At 41.2% G+C, this 22,811-nt stretch overlaps 1 protein-coding gene across 6 annotated transcripts in view; it reads left to right on the forward strand.

Moving 5' to 3' along the window:
• Positions 1-526: 526 nt before the first annotated feature.
• qkia (QKI, KH domain containing, RNA binding a) overlaps positions 527-22,811 on the forward strand; it is a 63,851-nt gene continuing 41,566 nt past the window's right edge. For 2 of the 6 annotated variants that reach the window (XM_017416216.3, XM_017416244.3), the window contains exon 1: positions 528-987. In XM_017416216.3, coding sequence (XP_017271705.1) covers positions 843-987 — 145 coding nt within the window. In that variant the 5' untranslated portion in view covers positions 528-842. Of the gene's footprint in view, positions 988-22,811 lie in introns of all 6 variants that reach the window. The other 4 variants (XM_017416224.3, XM_017416234.3, XM_017416250.3 and 1 more) reach the window with 4 other exon arrangements.

Here is a 22,811-nt window from a genome sequence, read left to right on the forward strand (position 1 = left end):
GAACATATTGCACACCAACTAAATAATGTTACAGAATGGTTTGAATTTTTTCCTTTTTTTTAGTAATCTACAAGACAGGGTTTAGTGGGGAAAAAATGTTTTTTTATCTTTACTTCTCTCGTTATTTTTGTCCCTCTAATTTATCTATCTAATAAACACATCCTAGTCCACAGCTCCTGTCATCTATCTTGGATAGTCATTTAGAAGTTGAGGGCAGTGGCCATCTGTCTCCTTGAGCTCCTGCACGTTTAGAAATCTGCCCGTGTCTCCTAATGACGGAAGGGAGAAAGAAAGAATTTTTGCTATTTTGTGTTGACAACACTTTGGGGGCATATTATGTGCATTCCTGCACTCGCCGCGCCATTGGCCGGAATCCCCGTCTGTCACGCAGCCAGCCGTGCCGCTCCGCCCACTCGCATCGGAGACTCAGACTCATTCGCTGAAAAAATCGGTCCCGAACGAGCGGCTGGCCAATAGGCTTCGAGGTGGGGGCGGGACCTATTTGGAGGAACACACTCTCTCGCGCCTACAGTGGTGGAATCGAACGTCCCCGAGCGCACACGGCGTAAAGGAGAGTACGGCGCGCGAGTCTGTGGAAGGGACATAACGGTTTTCTTTTTGCGGCCCCCCCTCTCCCACCGAAACAACAAGAACCGAACAAAACTGAACCGAACAGGGGCTTAGAGTGGTCTGCTCTCAAGGAGGAGGGAAGCGAGGGATTGGAGCACCAAGTTTCTTCTTCTTTTTTTTTTATTTTCTGTTTTTTTTTTTCTTTTCTTCCTCTCTTTAAAAAAGGGATTTTGTGTTTCCACGGTGGTTCGTTCTCCGCTCTCGCCGCAAAGATGATGGTCGGAGAGGTCGAAGTGAAGGAGCGACCGAGGCCGAGTCCCGACTATTTGATGCAATTGTTAAACGAGAAGAAGCTCATGACCAGTTTGCCAAATCTCTGCGGCATCTTCACACACTTAGAGAGGCTTCTGGACGAAGGTAAGTTGGGTAGACGCTGGTGAAAAGGGAGGAAGTGGTGGTGGGGGGGAAGAGAGAGAAGCGTGACCACGGCGCAGTCCGATTTTGGTCGGTCTTTTCTGGGTATTTTTCTCTGCTGCAGAGGGGAGTCAAACGGGCTAGTAGTAGCGGGCACCCCAATACTGTCGACCACATAAGACGTAATTAAAGCTTGCATTAAATAACACGCCCTGTTGTTAGAAAGAAATGCAGCTTTTGTGTTGTTTTTTAAGACCACGGCGAGGTGGGAGTTCGGAGTGGACGCGGAGTTTGGCGAAGTAAAAACTTTCTCGGACTCGCTTGAGGAAAAAAAAAGAGCCAAATTGTTTGTTTGGTTTTTTTGTTTGTTTGTTGACGAAAGTGTTTAAAAATAAACGCGGCGGGGATATTAGGGGGGTAAAGTTGTCGTGTTGCTTCGGACGGGGCCTGTTTCCACATGTTTCCACGGCTGTTTTAGCTCGAGTTAGCTTAATTTTTTTTTAGGCTAGCGACTCCGCGGCTTCGGCTCAACTCTTTAAGACGCAGCAAGACGGCGGCGGGGCGGGCGGCCCGTGTCTGCCTCCGGAAAGTCCTGTCGGGCGCTTCATATCGCGTTCACCCGGCCCGAACGGCTCCGTGCTGGAGGTGTCGGTCGCTTTCACCCTCCCGGAGAGCCGTGGAGAGCTGGTTATCCAGCGGCCGAGTCGATCGGCGCGGAGGAATGTGGCTGCTTGTTGCCCGAACAATGGCCAGCGAGGCGCCGCAGACGGGAGGTGGGGGGGGGGGACTCCACCGAGGTTATTTCAACTTTTCCCACTACACTTTCACCTCTTTAAGCTCTTCTTGGCGTTCATCTTCAAGTTCCATTCCTTCCTTAAAGCATTAATCGTATCCCCCCTTCTCCCCTCCCCCCTTTTTTATTTCTTTTCGATCAGCCAAGATTGGAAAACCGCGTCGCCCTTTTTTGTCGTCCAGTCAGGCGACGTTTGTTTACCTCTGTGATTTCACTACGCTCGAGTGGCTCACAGAAATGGGATTTTTTTTGTTGTGGTTGTTGGTAGTGTCAATGACATGATCTGGTCCGAGCAGAAGGTTGAACTCGTGGTTTTATGTAAGTGAGCTGGGGACACTAGAGAGCGCCACAGTCCCTGTCAGACTGCCCCCACCCCCACCCCCACCCCCTCATTGTGCTGGATGTTGACCTGGACGTCACGATTAACACCAGCCTTGTGCTTGGATTCAACACGTCCAAACCACTGGGTAAACCAGGAGACCGCTCCGGGCTACAGAGGACCTGAACCAGCAGCACATAGCTTGTGGTTTCGGTTGCATGTCTGGATGAGTTGGCCCTGTTAGTATGTAGTTGCTAAACCGGTCTGAAAAGATTTCGAGGCTGTCTACATCGCTGATAAACAACCCACTTAAGGCAAGGAGGGGGGGTGGAGATGTCTGTCTGTCCCTCACCAGCAGAGAGCTGCAAGATCTTGCTCCTTTATAACAAACAAAACAGATCCAATTAGGCGAGGTCCCCCCAAAAGTGTCATAATAATAACATTTACAAACTTTGCGCTGCTTCCTTTCCGGATAAAATAGCAATTTAGGTTCAGGTTTTTTAGCTGGCAGAGGCAGATTGTAAAATCTAAATAATATCCCAGCCTCATTAAAGCTTAAAATATCCACCTTATTGTTCTCACTTGGCAATGTTTTGGGTTTAAGGGAGAGTTATTAGGCAAACACATTGTTTTCTATAGCCACTCGAATAGGTCAGCGTCACCGCTGTTTGCAAACATCTAGTCCCTTGAAAGACCAGAAATGACTCTTCAGTGCGGTTAAACCTGATGCACAGTATGGGTTGTCAACTTTTTAAGAAGAGATCTCGTTAAAAAAATTGTTTTAAAACAAAGAAAGTTTATTTGCAAAGCTAACTGGAAAAGGAAGGGGGGGTGTTGCAACCAAAAGGTCATAGTGATGTTTTTTAAATGGCCTACTAACTCCAGAAGATCCCAAAACCTATTGATATTTTTATAATAAAAAAGAAAATCTATAAAGGTTGCATTTAGCAGTTTGCTCTGGTGGTGCTCGGCTGCAGGAATAAGGAATGCGTCCTCTGAGTCTGCGGATGGATTGTCCCCCAGCTGTGTTTAAAATATAATAGCCGAAACACATGCAGCTTCCCGGCACCAGTCTCACTCAAGCCACACATGTCTGAGGTTTACAAGTGTTTCCACAGCACCAGTCCAAACTTTACCCTGCCGCCAAAAATTGCATTCATATGAGATGACCGTCGTCCCAGTGCGGCGGGTGGGGGGTTTGGTTTGTCCGCCCTGCGGGATGACGCTATTTGGGGTGAGTCTCCCTTCCCGTCCCCTCCCCCTTTTTTGGGAAGAGCAGACTACACCGTGTTTATGGCGAGGCGAGTCTGCTATTTTTTTTTATTTTTTATGAAATCCAAGAGGAGGAAAACAGCAGAGGTGCTCAAAATAAATACTTTAAAGTGTGTCATCGGGTGTGGGTCATAATGAATGTGTTACTGTAAGTGGGTTGTGCAAGCTCCGGTAAGCCACGGTAGTCCTTAGTGGAGAATCACAGACTTGTGATTTTTTTTTTTGAGACCGAAAAAGAACCAGTGAAAAGAACCGTTAATGTCCGAATAAAAAGAAACATTACAGCAGAGAAAGTTCAGCTGATTCCTGAGCTGTCTACAGAGCTTGACCTCTCTGGTCTCGTGACACTTAAAAAAACTTTCTGCTCCTTGACAATTAAATTTCCCAGACAACTTATGACGTATTATTTGTAGGCCTTAATGCAACCGAGTGGTTTAGTTTGTCTGACTCTGTGTGCCTTACAAGAACTTTATTCGAACCACTTGAGCCTCTTTGTCCGTCTCACCACAGCTGCACATATCCCTCACCCACCCAACTTTTTTTTTTTCTGCATGTCATCACAGCTGTTTCCATAGCGGAAGAAAGCCGACACCACCCTCGAGTGCGACAGTGGCTCTGGTCGCATGTGTCCGTGGTCGTCCTTCGTACTTTCCCAGTTTAAATGTCCCCTCAAGGTCACGTTGACCGATTGACAGGCCCCTGTGTGTCGTTCCTCTACTCGAGGTGACACTCGCTGTGGAGTACTCTGTCTGAAATTTATTTATTTCTCTTTACAATCTGCCTGCCAACGAGCTGCTTCATTTTTGTTCTTGGCAGATGGAGACAGACCATATAACATCTAACATGGTGTTCTAAGGTAGCAGAACATGGGAGAAAGCAAAGATTTTGATTGTTTTTCTTGTCAGCAAAGAAATTTAAAAAGAAATAGGCCTTGTATATTTTTTTAAAGTTTCCTTTATCAGTTCCTACAGGTGTTACTGGGCTAAATATTAAATTAATTTGATAAAATTCAATTCTTTTTTAAATTTAGGTTGCTTTTGTTGACCTGGAAGTGTCGCTTCAGACATCTTTCTTTGCAAGAACATAGAAAGTCGTGTTACTTTCAGAGATAAAGTACATCTAGATGTTTCTGAAACATTGAAATTGTGGATATAAAAACAAAACACTGTATTGGGTATTAATAGTGTTCTATTTTTTGCACAGCTGTACACATTTTCTTTAAATGTATACTGTATGTAAACATGGCTAACTGAATTTTTGTGTTCTTGCAAATATTAATTGATTAAAAAGCAATCAAAATGTTTACATTTAAGTTGAAAAAGAGCCCCGTTCAGTAGTCAGTTATCTATAGATTTGATGTAGTTTTCTGGACAGGTCACCCAGCTGTACAAACAAGCCAGTTATTGAGTTTAGTTAAATAGATTAAATGGCCTGTTGTTCTGTCACACAGCCCCGTTGAACTAAACGTGTCTGTTGGGGCGAATACACCTCTTGTGGTTTTTTGCATGGCATCATCATCATCACCCAGATTAGAATTTTGCCCGCGTGTCTCCGTGTCATGATTTGAACGGGGCGTTCCTGGGAGAGCTGTCAGCGTTCGGAGGACAAACTGTCTGCTGTGCGCCGTGGCGCCTTTTGTGGAGAACTGGTCCTTTGGGACCAGCTGTTTAGAGAGCAGATTGTGATGAATGGCAGAATGCTAGAAGTCTGTTTTCCGTTTTCTACCTGATGCCTCTTTTCTCTGTCGGTCTTGTTTATGGTTCTCCCCATTTATATTTCAAGTATATCTGCTGTTGCGCTACTGTACCCCTCCACTCCAGCTTAACGCTTTACGTTCCTCTGTATGGGGCGAGACCTCCAATGACCTTTGACTTGCTATCAATACAGCAGCTAACGAGAACAAACACTGCTCAGAAAGTGAGATTCTGCTTGAAGGTTAAAGAGAATCCAGGTGAAGACTGACAAATGGAGAATTGGGGACTGTTGTTGCGAGAACAAACCTTTCTCTTCCCCTCACACTTTCTCCTAAAGCAGCTCTTATAAACTGGAATTTAATTAACCAAGAGCCATTCGGTAAGCTGGTTCTCTGAGCCGCAGCCACCGGTGAGAAAGCACAATTGGAAGCTTTATGCTGTCTTTCTTTGTCTGCCTCTGCTTCACCCTCATGTGGTCCCTCTTACACAGCCTCTCCTCCGTGGTAATAAATTAGGTGGGGGCGTGAGTCTGACAGGGTGAGGCGGTGGGAAGTTTTTATGCAGCAGGACACAGCATCTCCCCGCCTGTCTCCCTGTCAAAGCGTCGCCCGGTGGCCTTTCCATCCGGCAGCTCCACCGCGGCGTCTGAGCTGGCTCACGTTCTCTGTTCTGACTCTTAACCTTGGACCCCGTCTCGCTGCCCTTGCCCCGCCTCTGGCCCGAGCAGTGCCACTCTTATCTGGGATGCTGCATGATAAAGTCATCCAACGACAACTTCAGACTCTTATCTAAGGCCTCAGTCCCATGAGTGCTGGGGCCTCCTTATCACTGCTGCCTCTGCCTGGCCTCCTGTCTTTACTCCCTGCCCCAACTGCCAGGCTGACTGTCGCCAAGACTAAGTGTCTTCCCCTGTACGCCGCTGCCTGTTAGACAACACATTGCAAAAGGGTTATCTGTTTTTTTTTACCCCCTTCTCCTCGAGCATTAAGAGGAGAGCAATTGCATCAAAATAGGGGTACACAGGGGTTATTCCTGAAAGTATTTTGTGTTGTGTAAAAGCGAGAGTTGTTGCATTGGGTGTTTACCACATTACAAACAAGGTTAAAGAGCAAAATGTCGAAAGGGATGTTGCAATCGTTTTATTACAACAGCTTCTTGACTTAGACTGGTTCTTTAAAATAGGTTGCTTATTCTTTCATTGATACCGGCGCTCTTCCCATCTTTTAAAAGTAGCCTTTTCTTATTGCTTTTGGGTGTTATTCATCTTTTCATCTGAAACCAAAATATCTATGGGAATTTCTGCCTATTTCAGACAGGAAAAGCACTACGGAGAAGACAAGTCGGTGGTTTGTTTTTCCATCAGACAAACGCGGAGAGGGAGGGGGAGCTGTTTTCTTGCTGTGGTGACAAGAGAGGCCTGCTTTTCTCTTATCCTTTTTCACAGAGATGGCTCTGTCTCTGAGATTTCTTTTGAGTTAATTAGATTACATCATAAACCGTCTCCCAACACATAGCCTCTTTAACACATTTGTGTGCATAAGGAGCAAACGCAATATCTCTCAGTTAGGAGAAGTGCGGGCCCCACCCCGTTAAATTCTTTAAGAGTTTCAAATAGCTTTCCCACTTGTATTTCTCATGACAGCCCCCCCCCTCCCATTTCTTTACTCTCTGCACTGTCAGAACAGGTAGTGTCTTAAAAATGAAGTTAGTCATTTCCTGGTTTTCCCCTGTTTATGTCATAAGAGAAAAAAATAAATTAAAATGCTCGCTCTGTTCCTCTCCTCTTCGCCCACCCATCTGCATTCATTTTCTCTCCTTTCAGAGGAGGAATGGCAAGTGAGCGTTGGCAGCCAACTCAGGAATTTCACCAGGAGCACAGTCAGAGCACTTAACCTCCAGCCTGATGTTTGTTTTCGCCACACACACACACAGTGCTTTAGCTCAGTTTAACACGAGTGCCATACTGAAGTATTTCAACTTCTAACTTTGTTTTATACGTGTAGAGAATTTGAAAGGATAATTTCTTCTTAAATGGATTGTTTTTGTTTTTAATGCTCAGTTTCACGTGTAAATGTCAAAAGCCAGGTATGTTTTTTCTCTATGTCATTATGTTTCTAAACCCAAATGCTTATCAAAACCCTGTAGACTGCCGTTCAATGTGGGTAAGAAATTTCTTGAAAACTCTTGATTAAAATAAGTGAAAGTTGAATGAAAGTTTCAGAGAACAGTACTAGGACTCTGGGTCTGAATTGTCACGTCAAGCAAGTGGGAAAAACTGCAGACATGGTTCTAGGGTCACCTACAGGAGAGATGTAAACAACCAACAAGACGGCATTTCAAAACTCTGTGGGTGAGTAGCTTAAAAATAGTCACCAGCGTACAGTTTGAAAATACTTGGGTTATAAAATGCTCTATTGTGGTTTTGTGAAGTAAAAAGTACATTTTGTTGTTGAAGTAAGTGGCAACTCTTATTTATTGCCACTCTCGGGGTCATGCTCGTTTGCCCAATCTGTTGGGAAGCAACATGATTGGATCCACACCTTTGTGAAAACCTCAGACGTTTCTTAACTCATCCATGTTGTTCTTCTCATCTTACGACATCCATAAAAGTAGAACGTAGTTGTAGCTGATATCTCCTTGTCTGCACTAATTCGTTTTCCTTCGTCGTGTTCCCGTAGATCCCGGTGCGTTTCTCTAACTTGCGTTTGGAAGTCGATTGTTATTCCGCTCACCTAGCAGGTGCTGTTCAGCAGAAGTGATAATAACGTTATACAGTCTCGGTCGCTTCTGTGTATCTGCACAGCTTCGGTGCATTTCACCATAGTTTCGACATGTCAGAAGAAAAGCAGTACTTGGGTTACAGTACCAACATCCACATGTTTACTCATCTAAACTGAAAATCCATTTGTGTTGCTGCTGTAAAGACATTTCCTACATGCATATTAGCAACAAGTATTGCAGTCACACTTCACGGGTAAACTTCTTTTTGTCTCAGTTTGATAACTACCTACACAACCATGTAATAATTTACATATTGTATTTTGTTAGTACTTTTTCCTGACGCGGTTGTCTTATCTTGAAGAAAATTGGCACAGCAAATTGATATTCAGAACTAAGGAGAACAACCTGTTGCTGTAATTACTGCTCTTCTTCTTTTATACCATTTTTAATACGGCCACATGCTGTTTGGCGTTTTAAGTGCGTTGATAAGATGTTTTTTTGTCTAATCTCATTTACATTTTGTCAGCTTTTTAAAAGCCACTACAGTACTGTCAAAACAAGCTATAGTTGCTCTAATTTATTAGAAGGAATGCTTTATGTATTATGGTGATTACCTGTTTTTTTTTCTAGTTTTTCTTTAAATTTATTTATAACATGTTTAGCATATTAGGAATCTTTAGTAACATGGAAGCACGAAGCATGAGAAGTCATCCACTACTCATTTTTCCTGCTCATGGTTTTGTTTGGATTCTAACGATACAGAGTAGATATATTTTTTGGAGCAGACTGTTACTTAAATGTCCCGTCATGTATTCTTCAGTCTAGCTCAGCTCCGATTACACGTGTTGCACACTTGTGTTTTCCTCTGGCTGTCAGCCTCATGATATTGAGCTTTAATGTAAAACATGGTTTGCTTGGCATAATTCATTACCACGTGAAACTCATCCAACAGCAACACACGAGTGATATGATACAACCCGTTTTGTGGCTGCTCTGTTCTTTTATTTATTTATTTTATTCAAGATTGTTTGCTTGTGGAGCTGCTTACATCTGTTTGTTCTTCGTGTAGTGGATGAGAGATTACAGTACAGAGACAGAAGATGGTTTTGTACGATTAGGCCTTGATTGGTAGGACAAAGAGTCTCTGTTGCACAATGTTGAACAGGAAAGACTGACATCAGAATGTACAGATAACTAGCAGGAAGGAATGTGTTGGCTAGTGAGCATGACCCTCGTTTCTACTCCGTTGATCGGTTGTTCTCGCTGCAAGCAAAACAACAACAAACAAAACAAAAAAAAAAGGCAACCGAGGCTGCCCAGGGAAGAATGGTTTGTGTGATACAGATAGGAGAGGTAAAACACAGGATCCCTATGTGCTGTGAATGAGGTCATCTGGTTAGTTATGAACAGGGCCACTGACCCCTCCTCAGCTCTACAATCCACCCCTCTGTCCCCCAGCAAATGTTACACAATGGGTTTTTTTGTACTTTCATGGGGCAGAAACTGGCACCGTGTCATTCCTGTAAGTTCACATAGAAGTAAACAGACAAGTACCGCCTGTCAAACCAGACCACAACAATACTTTTTTTTTTTTTTTTTTTACACACACTGTATTTATCACTTCATTAATTGCCTTGGCTGTTGATAACATAACATACTACAGCTGCTGACTGGTTGAGTTTACACAATCATTTATTCTCACTTCTACAGGTTCTGTTGCTCTTTATGTTGACGCAACCGTTTTAAGTTAGCGCAGAAACAACAAATCTATTAATACTTTGAATATGACTATGATTTTGCTGGTCGGTTGAGCTACAACATAAAATAAATATTGGTTTGTGATCTTACAGGTAACGTCAGTGAAACCGAAAATATTACTGTAGCATTCACCCAGAAAATGCATTCAGTCCGTTTTGACTTTCAAGATGCAGGCATTCCTGTAACTGATGATAAGATTAGTTGATCAGGTTGGGTCAGTTGTTAAAAAACAGAACAATCTGATTGATTGTCTGTTTGTTTGAGTGTTTCTTCTAGTTTTTAGTGAAGTGTGAAGCTGAAATTCCTCTAGTTCTGTATTCGTCCACACAGTAGTTTTTTCCTCTTAGTGAATGATGCATAAACTATTTGTTATATTCTGCACTGCACAGCTGTGTCCTTTAGCACAGGCGTGATTTTTACTTCCTTACTTACATGGTTGTTGTCTTTGTGGCGTGTACAAGAGGGTTTTTTTTCCACTCCCAGATGCTGGTAAAGTTCTTGACATTGTTTAAGTTTATTAGAGCGTGACCTCACTGATACTTTTCCTCTGACCTCAGCCGTGCTTGTAATTCCTGCAGTTTGTATTCCGCATTTGAGCTTTGGGTCACAGCACTGACTAATATAAAGTTTCTAAAACACATTTGGTTGCGTAGCTGACAGGGAGGTTTTCTTGGGTCAGGATAGTCCTTTGGGGTACGACCGAGGATATCACGGCACAAGAATAATTAGCACAGATTGAATTAAAAGCAATAAATCTGTGACCGTATTTTAGCTTCAATTTCCTTGTTACTTTTGATGATGTGCAATAAGAGATCAGTAATGAAAGCAGTGGAAATTTTAATCAAGTAGAAATGCTGCAGAACTGTTGTATATCAGGCACCTAGCTAGCTCAAATAATGTGTATAAAACTGTTATTGTGCATTGTTTTGACAGTGGGGTCTGTTAAAACACTGCAGCCTAGAAACGGTTACAGTCTTAGAGGAAAAGGGAGTCAACAGCTTCCCTGGATTTAATCTAGAAGTAAAAATGTCAAATACGTTTACTTTATGGTTACTTATTCGACATACACTTTTAGTTTTTTTGGCAATTTTTTTTCTGCTGCAAGAAAAATCCTTCTGTCTATCAGTACTAGTACAAAATCTAGTCTTTCTTTCTGTTCAAAAATTTAATTGGTGTTATGTTTTAGAGGCCATACTGTTCGAAATTAAAAGAAAAAATACTACTTAGGAGTGAAAAAGCTGGCACAGTTGCTATTTTCTTAAATTGAGTATGCTGTATACTGTACACATGCTGTGAATACTGTACAACAGTGGTTGGTTTTATCTTTTTAAGCTCAGTTACATTAGTTGTTGCCTATAAAAAACATGTTGGGTTTTTTTTTTTTGCTTTCTTGGAATGAATTGCTGTGTATAATTTCTCAAAACACATAATATGACAAGGCCACTGATCATGTCTGACGTTGAAGGGTTCGGTTGTCATAAAGAGGTAAATTTGAAGATATGGCTATGTTTTAATTGCCTGCTTGATGTTTTTAAATTGAATAGTTTTGTATAAAACTGAGTGACCCTTAAGGATAGTGGGGATTGATTGTGGTTGGGGCTGTACAGCAGGAGGAGGAGGAGGACAGGTGTGGGCACGATCAAGGTGCCAGCTGCTGTTGACACCTTAAGGTGAAGAGCAGTCTGTAAGGATATAGACTTGTCTCATTCTGTCCCCTTTAATTTTTCTCTTCAGTCTTCTGTTCCCACCCTCCTCTCTTACCTGTGCCCTGTTTTCCGACATCGTCTGAAACAAGTTTGGTCTGTTTTAGGAGTACTTCTCCCGGCCTTATTTTTATTGAGTACCTGACACTTTTGATGAACCAGGGGGCTGGTTTTTGTCGACACTCCTCCTCTCTCATCAACATGTAAAATCCTGTACTGTCTTTGCTTCAAACGGGCACATGGAGTTTTCTTCCCTGCCTTTTTGTTTTAAACACACACAGACGTCTTGCTCATCTTGTTTTGCCTTCAAAACAGATAGCTCAGTGATCAATATGAGGACTGTTCCCTTGTTGTTGCAGTGTTTTCTGCAGAAAATCTGTGTGTTTTCCCAAGGGAATAACTCATTTTTCCTGGCTTTGTCATTTCACCTGCAGTATTTATTTTACCACAGTGTCTTTACAGCTAACATCACCCTCTTTGTCCTTTCTGTCTTGCCGATCTTTGTTCCCTTGGATTTATTTGTTTAGTTTTCTTTACTTGCTCTCTGCTGCTGCCAATTGTTTACCGTTTTGCAACTTCCTTCTGCATATGTGCGAGTGTGTGGCAAAAATACGGCTCGGGGCTACGGCGCTTCTTTCATGCGAGGACCAGTGGTGACATTAAAGGCTTGCAACGCGGTCCGTCGGTTTGCATCAGCCCGGCTCGCTCTAACGGCGCTCAGGATCGTAGCATCTGCTCGGTTCTCCACTCACTCACTGCCAGGCTCAAACATCAGACGGTGGAGGCAACACGCCTGCGCTCTCTGGCCGTAATTGTCTACATGCATATGCATTTGAAGATTTGTTAAACCCCCCACCCCGAAGTGCTGAGAGGCAGATCAATGTTTAAAAGCTTAAGCATAGTGAAAGCTTTGTTAATGACCAGTGAATCAGTAAAAAGGGTTCTTGCATTTGCTTTTACTCCTCTCCCATTTTTTTCAATATAACATTTGGACCCAGTTTTTAAAACCCCTTTCAAACTTTTTTTTAAGCTGCGTTCAAATGAACTTGGCAGACTAAGCCATCAAGCAGGTAATTCCCATCTCCAGACAGCCTAAACAAATGCACAGTCAAAGCGTGGGTCGTCTTGTGATCTCAAGATGGAAGTGATCATCTGGGCAGCCCTCACTTCCGTTTTGTCATTGTATGCCCTTCAGAATGAGCAATCGTAGTATCAGGAAGTGCATCAGGCACAAAGAGTTTCTCAGCCTCTACACTGCACCTTGCTTGTTTTTTTTTCTTCAGAGATAACCTGCATTTCACTAAAGTCTGCCAATCATTTATGCAGCTAATCTTTTGAGACTTGGCCCAGAACGATTGATGTTCTGGGAAGGGAAATACATAAAAAAAGTGTTTACATATTTAACATTCTTCTTGAATGTTTAATTTGTATTGCACATGAGTAGGCTTAAGTGATAAGATTCAGATGTTGGAGAAATGGCCTCTCGTGTTGTAAATTGTGTGACAATGAAGAGCTGGCACAAAGACACAACAACAGCTGCGATTTGAGTGTGTGTGTGTGTGTGTTGTCACACCCAGGGACGGCTACTGGCTGTTGGATGGAAACTTTAGCTACAAGCCCCAACAGGCCCTGTGACTAGGAGCGAAACAAGCCGACGTACACAGACAGGCACATACCCACACTTTGTCATGTAACCCTACTGCCTTCCTAACCTCGTTTCTTTCTAGGGGTTTTCTCTGATTGTAAACCCTATGCTGTTTGCTCATATTCAGCTTTGTTGAAACAGAGTTTAAAAGGAATAAATTAACTTAATGTTTTTTTTTAAGGTGCCATTTTTTTGAACTGGTATGCATTTCACTGGAAAATGGTCAGAAGTAAGATTGAAATCTAGATCTAGATTTTAGATTGTTGTTAATTTTTCTGGAACAGGAATGTGATTTGAAATAGTTAAAAACAACATAATCGAGCATTAATCTTATGTAGCACGAATGCCCTCTTGTTGTAATCTCACAATCCCATTTCCTCATAATGAAAGAGAGAAGAATGTGGTTTTGCTTGATATCGTCTCTCTCGACCTACCAGACTTGCAGCAAATAAAGCAATCTTTTTTAAAATCCGTTTGACATCTTCGTTGATGCACTTTAAGCAGACTACGGCTGGTTTCACCTGTTCCTTGCCCAAAACAGAACACAATATAAGGATTTTCCCAAGGTTCACAGTTGAAAGGCACCCCATATTTTATCCTGTTTGTGTTGACATTTGGTGCTCATTTTTCTTTGATTAGTCAATTAGTCAGCGGTTATTTTAATCCATCTCTGCTTCCTGTGGGTGAATCTCCTGCTCTGAGCTCCAGTGCATGTTTTAGTTCACCTTTTCCTGTCTACCCGTCTTTGAACACACCTTCATGTCTCTGCAACAACGCAATTCCACTGCAAATTAAAAGATTGGCCTGTGATATTACGTTTAATATTCATCTTTTTACCCATTGTGCCAATCAGAAAATAAAATGCATCAAACAATACAATCTACAAGCACTACAACTAAAAGCACAAGCCAAAAAATCAAAATAGTGCTTTAAAATAAAACAAAATAACAACATTGTGGAGTTTATAAGAGATTAATTTAATAAATTTACAAATAAGATGCCAAATAAACCATTTAACTGACTAAATATCTTTTTTAATGAATTATTTATATTAGTTGGAGGAGGTTTTCTATTTGGATGAACTCTAATATATTATGCAAGCACAAACTAAAAAACAAGACTCTTTTTCACTCATTTACTTTTGCTCCCAACATGTTACCCAATGTACCAGAAATGATTAACAGTCATCTATGAACCTACAAAAACACAACTACATGTGCCAAAATTAGGAAATGGGGCACGAGGCGCACTAGTCGTGCTTGCTGAAAAGTGCTTATCAAGAATTGGCGTCACAGCTCCAGGGCGTTTGTGTTTCAGATGCTCGTGTGTTGCAGTTGTGCAGCCGTGGAAAGAAAGCTCCGCTTTGCACAACTTTTTGTCAGTTTTCAGTGAAATGCTTCCACGTTTCTGAAAGTTTTTGTCTCAGTTTTTTTTACCATCCTATCCCCTCCTCTGTCGTTCTTCTCCTCTGGAGACAGTAAAGTTTTGTTTTTTTATGACTATGTACTGACAGCGTTCTTCTTTGTTGGTATTACTGTGTGCAGTCTTGGCAAACAATAGAGACAATACTGCCCCCAGATGTTCCTGTAGTGCATTGCAGTTAAAAAAAAATAGGTTCTTGATGACCGGAGTCATCTATTGATGGCTTTGGATATGGCACATCAACAGAAAATAAAAGGGTGATGTTGACTAAATGTAGCCCTGTTCTTCTTATCAACCATTTGATTGTTTTTTTGTTCTTTCTACTTTATTTTGGTTATTTTTGCAACCTTTCAAAGGCTAGGGCAAACGATCCCTTTAGAATGACAAATACAAAAGCTGGATCACATAAAGTGCAAATTACATGGAGACAGAAAGCCACAATTAGTTTGTTTAAAACTATGTAGTGAGTATGACAGATTATCCTCTCTCTCATTTCTGCTAGTGGTTGTTTGGATTACAGTCTCCTTAGTGATGGGAGGGAGACGGATGCAGGAAGCACTGTGCATGTTATCTTCTCTACTCACACTGACTCTCGGAGCCTTTCTTTCCATCCTCTTCCTCTTCCGTTTCCTCTTCTGACAGCTGGACCTTTCCTGCCATTGTTGCATGACCGAGGAGATAGCTGTGTACACATACTTGAAAGGTGCCGTATTTATGGAAAGAACAATGCTAAGCATTTTTAGATCCTTTTTTTTAAATCACATTTTAGACATCTAGTTAACAATTTGTTTGCTTGTTGAAAAATACTATTTTATGTAAAAGAGTCGACCAAGTTATTGACAGGAAAGGTCTCTTTTCTTTACCTCTTAGGTCGCAGCTGTAGGGATAAGGACAAAGTTTAGGTCCAGTACAGAATGAAATGGGACCAAGGACTGCTCAAATCTACAACCAATACTCAGACACAACACCCCACGGGCATGCTTCCTGATTATACATCCTGTTATTCTTAATGTTTCTTATCTCCTATTTTCACATCTTGTTGAGCTCAAAGCAGGCATCCTGCACTTCATTTTTCTTTAACACCCCCCCCCCCACACACACACACACACACACATTCTTGTGTGTGTTTGAAAAGCTTTTGTGTGTTAACATTATGCCTAAATCGTCAGTGGATAGAAAGGCCGTTTTTAGGAGCTCATGTTGTGCATGTACGTGTACTCAGATATTTGAATGGCAGGGATCTGGAAAAAGTCAACACACGGACTTCTGTCTGAATGGTTTATGATTTCTTTTTGTGCTCTTTAACAAAGCAGTTTGAACTGTTCCTCTTATAAATGAGCATCTCTTCTTGTATACTTGTGTGTATTTATATACATAGCATCCATCCACACAGACACAGGTTTTATACCATGGACGTTACACTCTCTAAAGCCTAATTGAGACAGGGGAAAAAACAGCCTTTCTTTTTTTTTACAGTGTATACCCTCAAATTTGTGAAACCATTTTCAGCTTATGAGGCTTCTCCGTTAAAGCCAAGCTGTTAAATGACGATTGCTTTGGCTTCCAATTTAACGCTACATATGGCTCCCCCTTAGATGGTAAAACTGCAATAAAGTAGCTTGCCTTTGCGCTGTATTTTTAGGAGTCTGACTCTGCAATCATGTGCGTTACGTTTGGTGTTTCAGCTGAGGTAGCAAATTGGGTTTCTTTACAAAAGGAACCAAAATGAAAAGGAGAACATGCAGAACTATTTTTTATTTTTTTTGCTTCTTCTCACAGTTGCTTAATTATTAGCAATATTATGAAACTTCTCAGTGAAAGAGCTCTCAGCTTTTTTGTTGACGACCACACTCTCTGCTTCTTGAAAGCAAATTGCCTGTGTTGGTGTGAAAGAAATAGTCCTCCATCCTGCTCGCTCACCCTGGGGTGCCTCTCTCAAGTGTAAATGTGTGAATGTATATGCGCAAGTTTCACCCCTGTCAAAAGCCCCCCCCACACACACACACACACAGAGAGTAATAAACTTTGCCCCTTGGGGCAGCTATTAAAAGTAAGCCATTATGGCCCAATATCAAGCCAACCCTCCCTGGTAGTTCCACGTCACTCTGTAGCAGACCCCACTGAGTGCACAAAACTGGTGCTCTTATGGCTCATTGAGCTGCCAGCTTGCCCCCCACCAACTGAGAGCCCCATAAAGCAGTTCCACATCATCAAAGATAGAGATTATCCCTTTTTCTAATTTTAGACTGAGGTCCTAATAGCTCTCCAGAGCTGAAGCCCTCATTTTACTCTTTAGCTGGGAGCTGGGATAGCTCATGTAAGCGAGGATAGACTTTTTTTTGTCTCTTGTTGGTAAGACAGATGTGATTGATAGAAAATCAAAGGATCTTGTCTTAAATAGCAAATTATTCTATAATTAGTTTATTGGCTTAACTGGAAGCACACATATTTCTTCATTGGGTCAATTAAAAACAAAAAAGAAGGGTTTTTGTTTTCTTCATAACACAGTAAATATTTTCCATTTGACAGCTGTTAAATAAGGTAGTCGACCCACCTGTCCATTAAAAGGACTGTTTACTTTTGTGTAATTATTATCTTTAATAAATACGAGGTAATGTGTTTTAATAAACTCTGAGATAGTGTGCTCATCTTTTACCAGAATCCAGAGAGTTTAAAGAATCTAAAAAGTATCAAGCTGTTCCTATGACTTTGCTTTTCATGACCTACTGAAGCCAGTTTTCCAGTTTGGGAGTCGCAGTACAGAACCTTCCAAATACCTTTGGCACCAATTTAGGCGTTTTATATATCTGTTTCTGCGCTTCAAACCTTTTTCCTGACGGTAATAAATCTATTAACCTGATACAAAATGTGCCTCACAAGAAACCTTTTTTAGTCATTATTTGTTGTACCAACCATCACCGGCGCCAGGAAGCACACTTGTACCCAGTTTGTAAAACACTTTACCAAGCTTACCATAGACTCCTGTCTTAAATGAAATTCTTCTTTTTGACCCATGTCATTGTTGCAAAGCCCCTTTTTCCTGTCTCTGAAAATAATTTTGCTCATACTGTTTGATGTGTATTGTGGACACACTGCAGATTTAATTTAAATCTAATCAGATGTCTGCATGATTGTGTTACATGATGGATAAGAATCTAAACTTCTCTAGAGCCTTGGTTTGCATAGAGCGTTCCTTTTCCCTCCATTGCTGCTCACACTTGCTTCTCCCTACCTCTGCCTTTCCTTTACTCCCTTTCTCCTTGTCTGCATCATCTGTTTGCTTTGTTTAATCACCAAACTAACATGCTCTGACACTTTTTTTTATAGCACACTGTCCCTATTACTGCCAGCAGCCACAGAAAGCCACAATCAGCCTGGCACCTTTTTTTCCCTTTCCCGCATGCAGTCACACTGACAGCCACAGAAAACATTGCGTTTGCCACCGATTATGATAAATGGCTTTGCTGATTGCTGTTCTTGGCCGTCACCACACCTACATGTTCCCATTTTAGTATTTGTGTTTTCAAGGCTTTGAACACAGCAGAGGAGGCGCTGCGCTTTAACTTCTCAATGTTTCAGACATAACCACTAAATTAAAGTGTACCAATCTGTACTGACATCAGTTTCATGGAATTTAAAAGATTTTGATTGAAACGTGATGCAAAGGCCATATTTGACTTGAGTTTGGACAAAACCAATTTTGTTTCTGATAACATTACATACAAGTTCACTTTTTTCACATATACTATATTACATCAAGAGTTAGTTGTAATTATCCCTATCACCTCTACTGTTACTCTCCCTCTTTGTCTTTTGGTGTCAGGTCAGCTGTACGTTTCTGTCTGTAAATATAAACCTGTGGGTAGTAAGGCAAGCTAGAGAAGCAGCGTAGCACCATTTCCTTCTTGTTTCCCTGTTGTGTTTGTTTAGCAGATTTTTCTCCGAGGCAGTTTTCATCCTCTTTCCAAGTGGAGTGTTATTTCTGTGGGTTCACTCTCTCAGGGGAGCCTTGCCTACAAACGCACATGGGCTCATTAGCTCGCGTGTGGGTGTTTTTTAATGTTTAGTTAGTAGTTGGGTGTTTGTTTTCTGTATGTATTGTATATGCTTATATTTGTGTGGCACAGACTGGACCATAGCTTATATATAAAGTAAGTTGTTAGCTAGCTGCAGCTCATTATTGATGATCAGAGAGCACAACGTGCTGCTCTTATAGAGGTAGTTGGCTGGGGACGTCGACATGGATGTGTATACTTAAACCCAGCATTGCCACAGTGTTGCTTCAGAGAGATTGTGTTACTCTCGCTGCATGTAAGCATTTTTCTCCCCCAGTGTAGAAAGCAATGCCCGTCCTCAGTTTGGATGAAAGAGGAGCTCCTCGGTGTCTTGGCTTTCTGTTTACCCATGTGTTGGGTAAATGTGTGTGTTTGTGTCTTTCTGTATTTCATCACATTTATATATTTATTTTTAAACCTGGCTCAGTCAGAGGAGAATGCAGAAACCTTGTAGATTGTAGCTTATGTACTTAAAGACCTGATGCTGGAGCTTTCTGCTCATCCTGCCTTAGACAGAATGTCTCTGTTTGGCTGCAAAACATCACTGACATTTCTGTCTGGAATCATTTAGGCCCTTTCAGCTTGTGAGGGTTTGTGCTCGAATTCACATATTGTCAGGGTTAAGCAACAAGTTAGATCAGGGTGGTCACTGAACAATAAAATGCAAGTTTTTATTACAGTATTTTTAATTACCTGTTAAAGACACGATGTGATAATATTGAACAGAGTGTGGAACAGTTTAAAAAATAATGCCTTGTAAAATTTAAGCCACATGGCTCATATTCACACATCCTTCACAGGAACATGGACACGTTTTTAAATATTTGGGTATGCCTCATCTCAGTACAATTCAGTTCTAACTGAAATAAAATAAAAAAATAAAATTAGCATTAATAAATTGGACAAAAATTAGCTTTAAAACCACTTTACATCATCAGATTAGCTCAACTTCCATTTTACTTTAGCAAGCTAAAAGACAGACTGTGATTGTGTTTTGAGTGTACAGCTTAAATCATGCTTTTGTTGATCATTAAATAAGGCTTACAGCTGCATGTAGTCTCTAATAAGTAACTACAGAATAACTGCAGATCGAAGCTACAATGTGAACAAATTTCAAGCTCATTGTGAATGACTGTGATCAGTTATTTTAATGTAACAGCATGTGTACAAGACAAACTTGATTCAATTGTACATCATTTATTTAGTAAAAGTCAACACTGTGTGTTTAGAGTTAAAACCCAGCTAAAAATAAATCTGCTTTTTAATCTGGTTTGGTTTCAGTCTTTTGTTTTAAATTGACAGAAGGGTGAGCCCACGTCTGTCCTGTGTGTGTGTGTGTGTGTGTGAATTTTTTGAAAGTTTTATTTTTGTGGCGCTTCACTCTCTGTAGTACAGTCATGGATCTTGAGCGCAATTTTACTGTTGGAATATTTTGACTATTTTGAGTAAACAAAATGTCTGAAGCTGTAGTCGATTTTCCTCTGACTGATCTTGTCCTCCGGGGACGAGCGACAACATCCTCGTCTTTAGTTTGTGCCAACAATTCAACCCCAGTCTGTTGTGTGTCAGTCTTTAAAGTTTATCCAGTTACGTGTTTATCGAACAAGGTTAAAATTATTTGAGGACTAAGTTGTTGTTTTCAGTGGACAAGGAAAGACTAAATGCCGAAATACACAAAGGGACATGATTATTGGGGAAATACCCAGTAAGCAGCTGGAGACAGATGAGTCTGTTTTTCTTCAGCTTCACTGTTAAACGAACTTCTAATAACTTGGATCCAGTTGTGCGTTGGATTATTTTTAAGCATACATTTGTTGTGTTTGACTTATTTTCCTTGGACACAACATAAGTCTCATTAGGTTGACAAATAATGATGTTTACCTTTCATTTATTACAAAAATTTTCTGTGAACTGTTTTGTTCCTGCTATCCTTTAGATTAGCTAAGGTTTTAAAATGGTTGGTTGTAAATATTGCAAATAGATAGAGATGCCAGAGGTTGTTGACAAAGTGTATTATTGTCCCTGCTTCTCTGTGCTCATATGTGGGAAAGAACATTTCCGAATTAAGCCTGTTTATTTTGATTTTAGGGAATTAAGAATAAGCTCTACTTAATTATGCTGATGGGAGACTAAAGTCATTAAGAACAAGAATAGTTGACACATGAATATCAAAGCACTTTGTTGCTCAGAGTTTCTTTTTTCCCATCAAAAATAGGGAAGTGAGAATAAGGTGAAATCATAAAGAAACTATTTTTTTAAGCCTCACAAAGATAGGGAGGGTGAAGAAAAGCTGTGAGTTGTTGATAAAACCAAGAAATGCAGACAGTTTCATGGTTCAGTCACCCCCACCAATGCACTGTATACTTTTGCTTTCTGCTTGAAAAGAACACCCTGTCTTTCACATGCTCAGCCTGTCAAACCCCTAAACTGTTGAGGTGGAGTGCCATCTTGGATAAAGTTGTCTGTGCAGCGAATAAAGGCCAGGGATGCATTAAACACCCAAATCCTTTCGCTTGCAGAGGGTTACCAGGCTTTGTGATTGCTAAAGTGCACAGCTTTAAAGTGAAAAGGCTTGTTTCTCCCCTGAGCCTTGTTTTACTCAGCACTGGCACATTTAGGTGCATATATTATTGCTGTAGGTTTTTGAATAGCGTCACATTACTTCTATCTTTAACTCAACTTTGTAGACCTTCTCTTCCTCTGCTTAAATTATGAATAGAGCTTACATACATATGTGAACAGGAAAAAAAAAGATGGATCGATTTTGAACACTAGAAGTTTTTGATCTTAAACCACCCCACAACAGAGAGACTCATTCAGACTCTCTGCAGAGTTGAACATTTGATCGTTTTGTGTTAAAGATTAATTGGTGTTAGTCTCAATCTGTTTCAGGTGCCAGATTTTATCAGCCTAATACCAGGCATCACAAGGCATCCAAAGCAGCTTTTCTCTGGCAAAGCTGATCACACCGATTACTTGCCCGGTCCATTTTTTTGCTCCCCTTCACTGTGCTTTTTTTCTTCTTCTTCTTTCTTTTTTCGCTCACACTGACAGAGGTGTGCTGCATGGCCAAACGTTTGGCTGTGAGCCACACAGCGAGGGCAAAGCATTTATGGAGCATGTCTATTTTCAGCCTCTTCATGGACTTGTTCCCGTTCTCTTATGAAGCAGGGCTCGTTGAATGAAGCTCACCTGTCTTGAACCTGATTATAGCATCTCCATCTGGACCTGTTCGTTGTTTTTAATTTAGCCCTTGAGTTCTGTTTTTCTTCCATCTCCTTGATGAGCTTGTCAGGGTTGGGGAATGTAGTTTACCGCTTAATCTCCACCCATCAGACCTCAAACTCCTTCACGTGTCATTTTTCGTTCCCACATCCTTTCCTTAGTTACTCATTCCTCTACATGGCTGAGATCGCAGAGAAGACGAGGATAACTCGCTTCTTTTTTTGGACACGGGTCAGATAGATGTGCAGGCACTTCCTGTAACATTTTTCCTTCTCTTTGCAGATTCTGGCAAGTGCATAAACTGAGAGAAACAAAAAGGATAGGGACAAAATGAGATGTGTTTTAACTTGGATTGAGGCTGAAAAAGAGCAGCGTGAGTCAAGAGGCATACATCTGCTTCGTACTCGCTCAGCACTGGCCTATAATTTTCCTTCTTTTCTCCGTCTCCTCCAACCAACCTCCCCCACACCCTCCAAAATCTGATGCGTTTTTATCTTTTGATTTTGTTTTTAACTCTTTTTTTTTTTTTTCCTTAAATCTATTTGTGTACAAGTCTTACAAGAACTGTTGCAGTCTCTTCTTGTGTTCATGTGTGTGTGAACCCCCACCACCTTCTGATAGCTCTGGCAGAAATTGTTGCCTTTATGGTTTTTAACAAAATGTCTTGGATGACACACTGATGGCACTGTGCCTAGAAATGGCCAAACTGGTGAACAGAGGTAGCTGCTTTGAAAATTGAGTTTTTAGATGGTTTTGTCATCTAATGCCACAGTTCAAGTAAAGTTTTCATTTGGTGGCCTACCCTTCTATCACTCTGGCCGATTGTCTTTTCACTACCCCACTCTGTCATTTCTTTGATAGTGACTCTTTCTCACCCCCACTCAAGAAAGTGACACACACTTACATACACACACACTCACAGTCATCAGCCTTTTCTACTGGGGTGGACAGATGGATAAATGATTTTCTTGGCCATGTAAGGCAGGGGTAATTTTTAGGTAAGCGCAATGCTTCTGAAAAGGGTTGCCACACTGAAATTAGAGGTTGTCAAATGCCGCACGTCTCCATTGATAGCCCAGTTCAGCCCCCTTATGTTAATGTGACATTTCAGCAAGAGGAAATAAAAATTAGGAGGAGAAATGCTACTGCTGCTTGTTGGTTTGCAGTGGTAAATGTGAAGAAGGCCTTTTTATTGTTGCTGTTGCTTTGGACATAGCTTA

This window comes from Kryptolebias marmoratus, linkage group LG10 (assembly GCF_001649575.2).
Source record: "Kryptolebias marmoratus isolate JLee-2015 linkage group LG10, ASM164957v2, whole genome shotgun sequence".
Lineage (NCBI taxonomy): Eukaryota > Metazoa > Chordata > Actinopteri > Cyprinodontiformes > Rivulidae > Kryptolebias > Kryptolebias marmoratus.